Consider the following 9,212-nt stretch of genomic DNA (forward strand, 5'->3'; position numbering starts at 1 on the left):
TCATTTTCTGTTCAGAAATTTTTTTTTATTTACAAATACTTACTTAGACGTGCTTTATGCGCAACTTTTCTTTTATCTTTTGTGATTTTTAAAGCACCCGTTCGCCCAAAATCAACAGAACACAAGAACATCTTATCTTGACTGTGAGTTCACATTGTAACCATACAGCTCATACAAGATGGGAAACTCCAAATTTTAATTAGCTCACAACCGCCTACGCTCTTCCTGCTTATCCTAACAATTTCTCTCTTTTACAAGTTATCTGTTGGTATCGCACTACTAATACTCCCATCGCATAAAAGTCAGCGTGATTTCTTCCTACAACCTTGGTTCTCAGACACTTTCTTATCAGTCTGGAAGGTGCACCTGGTCTTCAAGTCCTACACGTCTTAACTCCTCCAGTCGGGAGGAAAATATGTCAAAAAGTCAAGTCCTGGGTTTGGTGAAAATTTGGACGGCTCCACAGTCGTGTGGCGCCTTCTAAATGGTGCGTGGAAAAAGAATGACGCTGGGCTTAAATGCATCGCACCTTATTAATGTAATGTTACAATTAAATCGCCGTGCAATGTGAATGTCGTGTGATGGAATGTCATTTTTTCATTCCTTAAAGCAGCAGTGAAAGCTCTTGATCACACTCTTAAGTGGTTCTCTGCCACGAAATCCAAATTGTTGTGACTAATATGCAAATGGATTCACTTTCCTGTGTTTCTGCAGCAACACAAGTCCATGAAGCCATTTTTTGCAGTCACTGTTTGCCCAAATGGCTTATAATAATAATTTGGTAGTGCATTAAGATGCTTTGTAAATACAATCTTGCAGTGTATCTCCACAAGTTCCAACATACACAACCCATTTTATGGCCATGATACTATTGTTTTAAACTCACCCTAAGCCTGTTGGGCTCTTTCTCTGTCGCATAAATTACAGCCCTGAGAGACTTTGGGCTCCAACTTTATCTATGAAAGGTCAGGGACTTAATGGAGGTCATGAAAGTCCCAAGGAAGACGTTTACACAAAAGTGGTCTGGCAAAGATTTATTACTATTTTTCTTCCCGCTTATCACTGACAATGCGTCCTTTTAAAGTTTTGACTTTTGTTTAAATTCGCCCTTGCTTATTGATTCTGATATTAAAGTCCAATTGTCAGTGTATCACGGCTTAATAAGCAAAACGCATGTTGATGTAGAAGTCCTTCTACACACACTTTTATGTTAGGTTCTTTCTTTCGCCATGTGATCCTCTGTTGCTTCTCTCTTCGTCCTGAAAAGTTATTGTTTATCACAAGACTCTCTGCTTCCTTCTTTTTTAAAATGTTTTCTCTTTTTCTTCCTTCTGCTCAACACGTTCAAGCTTTTTGTGCATAATTTAGAATCTTCTTTTCCATTTTACAAGTTGGCCAATTTAAATTAGGTTGTTTTATTTGAAAAGCCTGTAATTCTCTTTTTCCCTTTTCACATAATCACAAATTTCTTATCACAAAATGAACATGTTAATTCTATTTTATCTTTTATTTTTTTTCTCTAATCTTGACTCATTTCACTTTGACCAATTCTACCTTAAAGTGGACAAGTACACATTAATGTTATCTGTAATTTCTAATTTCTTCTCTGCTTTAATGAAAATTATAGCCCTTGCCAAATTTTTCCTGTATCATTTATATTTCTGCATTTCATTGCATCTCTGGCCTACTTTAATATAAACATGATCAACTGGAATATGAAATCTAAAATATTTATTTCTTCAATTCACCAAAAAGCAAAATCTAATTTCTATCCTCCTTCTCTCACTGAACTCTCTCTCTTCCTCCTCCTCACAGGAGCCTCTCCACAGTCTGCTCCTAATTTCCAAATTCACTGTAGTTTTTCCACAACCACTCAAACCTACCAATGTCTCGAATCAAAATTAAAAAAAATCAAGAAACACCTATGTTTTTGCAAAAATTCCTCATGTTCACTTTCAAAAGCTTCATCCAATTGTTAAAATTTCATAACACCTACTTCTCCCTTTCTGAAGGAGACGCAAGTATACAATTAAGTAAAAACCATCATCAAAATGATATATCTTGTCTATTGAATCATGTAAGTATAAATTGTCTCATCACTAAACTTTTTCTGTAAATTAATCACATCCCCACAACTTGGGCTCTCATTATTCTGTAAAAATAAAACTAATTTCAATTCATGCAACCAACTCAGTGGCCTTCTGGGTCCCTCAACCACACAGGTTCTAATTCTGTTACTCTGTTCCATTTTCCCCTTGCAAATCTGACTATGGCCCCTTTCTCACTTGCCCTATCATTTGAAATTGATTTATTATAAGCAATCCTATCTGCACCAATGTCACATAAAAAGGGTAATTGGTGTCCCATTACCAATACGGTTATTTCAGCTCAATCATTTAATCAAAAGCCAATATCTTTTGTAAATTTAGGAAAACCTCTTCATTTAAAAACTCATCTGTTCTTTAATCTTTCTATCTTAGTCATGCTGAAGGCTGCTTCTTCTCAAGGCAATTTCTTGCTATCTGGCCTTCTTTTAGTGTGATCTTCCTGTGTGGTTGACGGCAGTTTCTGGCAAAGTGTCCTGATCTGCCACAACTGTAAAAAATATCATCTCCGGTGGGAAGGCGTCCTTGTCTCAGCCTCTTCCACCTTGATAAAAGACTTTCTGACCTTTATTCTGATAAAAAGTGTCTATAGACCTCTGTTTCTTTTTATTTTCTATCTTCTCAGCATGGAGGGCGTGATTTACCTACTCCTCCAGGGTACCTGTTGGCAGGCAAATGTAATGTTTATTTACCCACTTATGAATTTCCTCTCTTGATCCTGCATGTAAAGCATTCTTCAACTGCTGTTGAAATGCCCCATCCACATCACCATCTTCCTGCAGCCCGCTGTGGTTTTGAAACACAGCTGTCATTCACCCTCTTCTCTTTTTAAGGCTACCCTCATCCAATATTCTGTTTCCTCAAAGCCATTTTTCTTAATCTTTTTGTGGTCTTTCTTTGTCTTTGCTTTGATTGATTTCTGCAATGCGGCTATTTTTCGTGTTTTTAACTGACCATTAAAACCATGTTCAGCTTTCCATGAGTCTAAATACTGAATTTTATCAAGATCCTGTTTTTTTTATGAACTTCCTTATCTTCACTCATCTTTTTAAACCAGCCTAGTCGTCTGGGTTCAATTTCTTTATTTTTCAGAAAACGCACATCAGGCTATTTCTCTCTTTTCTTTTAAACCTATCCCGTTGTATAAGTTATTTTATTTAATTTCAAATTTAAATGAATTTATCTCCTCAAATCATCTTCTTTATTAATTTCTTTTGTAAATTTGGGAATTATTTTTCTCAATAAGATCTCGTCACTCATAAGTAGCCTTTTGTTGGTTACTAATCCTTGATTCCATTTTATCTCTACTTCATCAATCCTTTTAGCATAATTCCAACCACTTTGATCACTCTCCCTGACATTTAGACACACAGACAGACACTCAGACAGACACACAGACATATACACGGGCCCACAAAACGACACACACAGTTCTCAACACGGAACAACTTCAAACAAGAATAACATGTTAGTAATAACAGCAACACAATCCATCTTTATCTTTTGCCCATAATAAATACTTTAATTTATCTAATATCGCTCATAATTATGTATGTGCAGCCCTGTAGGGCGAGTGCAGCCTCTGCCACAAATGCACACTGTCACTTATACACGCAGCACATTGAGGTGAGCGCTTTTTTGGTTTGTCTATCTTTTCTGGGGGTTTTTGTCTTATCGATGCAATTCTGTCTGATCTAGTTGTCATTCTATGTGGCATTACCTGATAATGTGGAGGTGGGGGTAATTCAGGATGTAGGGGGCATTTGCACCCCCCTCACCCTTCTTTACCTTCTTTTAAAACCTTCTCTGTCATTCTCAAATACTATTCCTGTTTATAACCCTTATTGCATTATACAAGATAAAATTCCAAATGGTATTTGTAATCCCCAATCACACCATTCACTCACTTTGCATACAGCAAAATGATCATTCCACATCTGGTGTTGTGTGTGCGGGTTTTTTTTTTTTTTTTTTTTTTTCTCTTCAGCTTCTCTGCAAATTCTTCTCTCACTACCCTGAAACCTGATCCTTCAGGCTTGGCCCAGCCAGACCTCTTCTTTTGCTGTTGTCTGGTCAGCTACTTCTCCAAACCCACACACACACACACACACACACGCACGCACGCCCCCTCACGCACGCAAACCCCCACCTTTTTTTTTTTCTTCTCTTTGTCCTCATACACACACACACAGCTGCGCAGCTACAAACAATATTCAAATAAAAATAATAAAAACCACCAAAAATAATGCCTTATTATTCCCTAAATTTCAATGTGAAATTGTGAGTAGACCTCTAAGTCGTCGATAATTTCTATTTATCGACACCGAGGAACTTTTAATAGACTCTACCGTGCTGTCGGTTTGAACGAGTTACGACCTAATTTCTTCTTTTTGTAACTCCCTAAACAACACGATCGTGGTTTAGACGTACCTCAGGACGTTCTTTTATGCTACCGTACCCTCCGTAGGGGAGATCTAGTCTCCCGAGAAACCCAGTTTCTCTTCAGCGCAATGAGTTATGACCTAATTATTTTTCTATAACTCCTTAGACGAGCACGGTCCAGTTTCTTTTCTTTTCGACCGAACTACTGCAAAACGGCCGGCGCGCGCTTCCTTACTCACATAAATCACCCCTTTACGAATTGTGTTAATATTTTAAATTTTAAAATGGTGGCACAAAATAATTTGAAAAACAATACCTGGCTTCCTCCGGATCCGCCTGGTCCGACAGGGAACCGACATCCGGGCGGACGGCCGCGCCGCAGCTCAGAGGCCCGCTTTCAAATGGTGAAGCGCTGACGTCAGATTCGTTGGCCCCCGAAATATCCAGCGACGTTCGTCCGTCCGGGTGTGGCTCCCGGGTTGACCGGCACCAATAAATGTCAGGTTTAAAAGGTCCTGACGCCTTCATTAGACTGAATTAAATGCAGAGAACCAGAGGAATAACCAGGGAAGGTTTTGTCTTTTCTCCATCGCGATGGGAGGAGAAGCCAGGAAGTGAAGTAGACGTCTTGCCAGTTCACTCTCCCGCACTCTCACTGGCTCCTTCGCCCATCCCTCTGGACTTTATTCAGAGAAAAACGAAACCTATGGAAAGTGAAACTTAAAACAAGCGTGTGGGTGTGCGCATGTGTGCTGAAGCAATGATGTGCGTGTCTGTGAGTGTGTGTGTAATTATCATTGATACAAATAGTGTATAAAAAACATGATTAAAAATACACAAACTATTTACATACTCTCACATTTTGGTTCCCTGACCGGGAATCGAACCCGGGCCGCGGCGGTGAGAGCGCCGAATCCTAACCACTAGACCACCAGGGAAGGTTTTGTCTTTTCTCCATCGCGATGGGAGGAGAAGCCAGGAAGTGAAGTAGACGTCTTGCCAGTTCACTCTCCCGCACTCTCACTGGCTCCTTCGCCCATCCCTCTGGACTTTATTCAGAGAAAAACGAAACCTATGGAAAGTGAAACTTAAAACAAGCGTGTGGGTGTGCGCATGTGTGCTGAAGCAATGATGTGCGTGTCTGTGAGTGTGTGTGTAATTATCATTGATACAAATAGTGTATAAAAAACATGATTAAAAATACACAAACTATTTACATACTCTCACAACATACGAACCATAAATGATACTCTGAAGGTACTAAGAGACTAAAGAGTGATGGCATTGACGGAACAATGCACAACATTTGACAGCAGTCGAATAGCAATTTATCACTCGAGGTGTTTTAAATAAGTGAAGTTTGTGTCATGTGGTGTAAAGGTTTCAGTTGTTTAAATATTCTATTCTCATTATTGCAATTCATAGTAGCCACTACTTCCAGATATAATGTCGACTTAAATAGCGAGGATTGAGGGAAAAAAATATAGATGTAGCAATTCAAAGTGAATCGCTGGATGAAATCTCCCGACGGGGGCGAAGGTTTACCTCCCAACAATACGATGACCCTCAACACACAGCCAAGTCAACAAAGGTGTGGCTTGAGGACAACTGCATGTCCTGAATTACGGTTGACTTCACGTTTTTAGTGCAATATTTTTTGGGGGGAATGAATCACCATGAAACAAGACCGTTTTTCCCCCCATTTTCATCTTTTTAAGATGAGTGCCAGACGTTCAAATTGAGCATACAAACATGTAAAATACTATATGTACTTTTTAGGAATAAAAACTACTTGCCTTTTGATGGTCACTACGGTACCATAGTATAATGGTCATACGGATATTTTAATTCACAAAAACTAACAATAAAAATGCCAGCAAATGACGTTGCTCCTTAGAGATGAGTTTTCATGTGGCTTTGGCGCGAATGGGTCACCCGCTCTTAAAATTTCCTCAGCCCGAAACGCAACGTTAAGTAAAACGTACTTTCCTTTTTTGGTTCATATACCGGTATATATAAAAAAAATATATACAGTATATTAGAAATAACAGCTTACTGTACAATCGGATTTAATACTTCTCAACATTAATTCAAGCCACAAATCCTCTTTAGAAGTTGGCAACTTGACAAACAAGCTTTAGAATAAGGAGGGCGTAGGCATGCGTGCATGCATCTAACTTTAGAAATGGTAAGCATTGCACTCATTGTACTTTAAAGTCCGTGGACCGTTAAAACTTTAAAATGCACCATGTATTATCAAAATGCTTTAAAATATGTAAAGACATATTTACATATTTTTAAGTCATGCACTGAAGTAATTATTTTTTTAACAATGAAAACTAATGCTAAAACTAAATTAAAACTAAGGGTTTTTGAAAAAAAAAAAAAGAAATAAAACTAATGACTACTAAAAAATAGCCACCATGAAAACTAATAAACAAACCAAATTCATAAAAACAAATCTCAAAACAAAATAAAGACTACTGGTAACTATCATAACAAACTTTAATTGTGAATATTATGCTGATTATCTAACGTGGTTGGCACGTGACTGCATTCTTGGCAGTGTTGTGAGCATGAAACAAATTTCCATTTGTTTTATTAGATGCCCAAGAAAGTGCCATCCTTGTCACGGAAACAAAAATCAAAAAACCTCATTAATTCAGCAATTGTTCCAATCTGAACTGCGGCAGTATTGATAGACAAATGTTGGTCTATTGTCGTCGTTGTCGAGATGCCATTGCCATTGCAAAAAATTGTAGGATAAATTACTCGCAAGAGCTCACAAAACTTGATCCAATGTATTTTAGGACGATCTATTTTCGGAACCATTTGGTGATGACTACCAACCTGCAAGTTGAGGTCGTGGAGGCGCATGTTCACAGCTGATTTCTCCTCGATGGCTGCGGTGTAGCGCACATACAAGTCGCACTTCTCGTCCTTCAGTTGCGTAACTTCACGTTGCAGTGAAGTCAAGTGTCTATGTATGCGTTTGTATTCCAACTGAAGGCATCTGGACTTTTCCTCGTGCTCCATTATTTGTTGAATCTCAGACTCCAGAGAGGCACAGCGAGCAGTCATTCTTCCGGCCTCGCAACGAGCCTCCCGAAGCTCATTCTGCATCCCGGTTACTGCTCTGATAAGGTACTCGGTCAGTTCAGAATATTTTATCAGGCCTGCGCGGAGAGCATAGACATTGGCAAGTCAGACATTTGGGAAATAAAACTCATTCGGCACTTGTGGACTTTAGGTCACAAACCGCTGAATCTTGATGGTTCCGAGCTGGGCTTGCGTCCAGTAACTTGCGTGTAGAGGGTCGGGTAGTGGATCATCAGGCTTTCCAGCAAAGCCACTGCACCGTTCCTACCTTGCGTCCGCAGCAGATCCATCATATGGCCTGCAAACAGTGTATGTGTGGGGTGGAATCATCCTTATGACTATCGTTTGTCTCTTGTCTCTGCTGTTTTTCCTGGTGTCTACTATAGATGTGTTTAAATTTGTGTTGTAATTTACTGCTGATTTATATTACAACAGATGTGAAGTGCTTTGTTTCTGCTCCAGCTGTTGACAAATGTGCTATATAAATAAAGTTGCACTGTATTTATTTATTCAGGTCAGGCAATTGAGAACAGATTCTCATTTGCAATGCTGACCTGGCAGTAGACTACAGAGTAAAACAAAACGTTTCAATTTCAGGTGCGCAAGCACTCATGGCTTGAAATTTCAAAATTAGTAGCACATTTATAATATCCCAGTGATAAGTAAAACAAAAAAACGGCAGCAGCAGCAAGATCTTACTTGTTCTCATTGAGCGATTGGTGAGGTTGTGGCTGGAGAGGATCTCATCCTCATCCATCTCAGTGAGCACCCTGGCCTGCCTCAGGTACGGGATCACGATGCATGGCCGCACCCCCAAAGATAGCCGATGGCGGTTGTCATTGATGAGTTCCCACAGTTCCTCCTCGCCCATCTCCTTCAGGTCGGGACCCTCGAGCACACTCTCTCCTGCCATCTTGAGTGTGTTGGGGTGGTCAGCGATAAACGTCGCCTGCTGCCGCCACTGCTCAGTGACTCTTTACTGGAACTAGACAAGAATGACAGAGAGACTGGAAGAGGCAGGCCGACGGTGTTAAAGGCACAGCGTCTCCACACCCAGTGGGTGTTTATGTCAAATTAAGTGTAGAGGATGTGTGTGTGTGTGTGTGTGTGGACGTGTGGGAAAACCTGTAATACAAGACGTCTGCAGAGTGTGAGCAGACGACACACAGTTGGCAGAAGCGCCAAAGTGGGTTGCAATCACAAAACAAACCATGTTTTCATTGTCAAACAATGTGGGATCGGTCTGCAGAAACTTCCTTACCAACACTACGACGCCAAATTAAAACACATAATTGCAGTACGGCAGGCTTGTGTTTGGCCGTATTGTTTGTCATCACAAAGAAACAACACGTAATTATTATTCAAGAGTCCACACGTCACCTTTTTAAGTGGCCGGTTTTGTATTCAATCATAAAGCATAGTAAAACAATATATTTTGGCATCATTGATACTTTTTGAATAACGTAAAACCTAAAAAAACAAATGTGTATGAACGTTCTCTGTAAAATTAGATGGCACGCAAGTTTGTCGTGGTAATTCCTCATTAATGAAGTCAATGCAACAAACATTCCAGACAGCTGACAGGAGCAAACGCAGCAGTCCAGTGCAAAGTCCTCGTTGGAATGA

The 9,212-nt window shown here is 39.7% G+C and overlaps 1 protein-coding gene, 1 long non-coding RNA gene and 1 other non-coding gene across 4 annotated transcripts in view; 1 reads left to right on the forward strand and 2 right to left on the reverse strand.

The window, feature by feature from the left end:
• The window catches only part of LOC148332744 (uncharacterized), a 53,676-nt gene that overhangs the window by 1,687 nt on the left and 42,777 nt on the right, over window positions 1–9,212 (forward strand). The gene's annotated exons all lie outside the window — the stretch shown is intronic.
• On the reverse strand, window positions 5,354–5,425 carry trnae-cuc (transfer RNA glutamic acid (anticodon CUC)). The gene has a single exon. It is a non-coding gene; the product is annotated as a tRNA-Glu (tRNA).
• On the reverse strand, window positions 7,089–8,646 carry LOC148332746 (caspase recruitment domain-containing protein 14-like). Its single transcript, XM_088302213.1, has 4 exons — window positions 8,286–8,646; window positions 7,747–7,884; window positions 7,338–7,663; window positions 7,089–7,112 (listed from the first exon to the last, which is right to left on the reverse strand). Exons 1-4 carry the CDS (start codon window positions 8,497–8,499, stop codon window positions 7,089–7,091), a joined length of 702 nt encoding a protein of 233 aa, XP_088158339.1. The 5' UTR covers window positions 8,500–8,646.

This window comes from Idiotropiscis lumnitzeri, chromosome 8 (genome assembly GCF_059441095.1).
Source record: "Idiotropiscis lumnitzeri isolate Australia: NSW breed Sydney's pygmy pipehorse chromosome 8, RoL_Ilum_1.0, whole genome shotgun sequence".
Taxonomy (NCBI): domain Eukaryota; kingdom Metazoa; phylum Chordata; class Actinopteri; order Syngnathiformes; family Syngnathidae; genus Idiotropiscis; species Idiotropiscis lumnitzeri.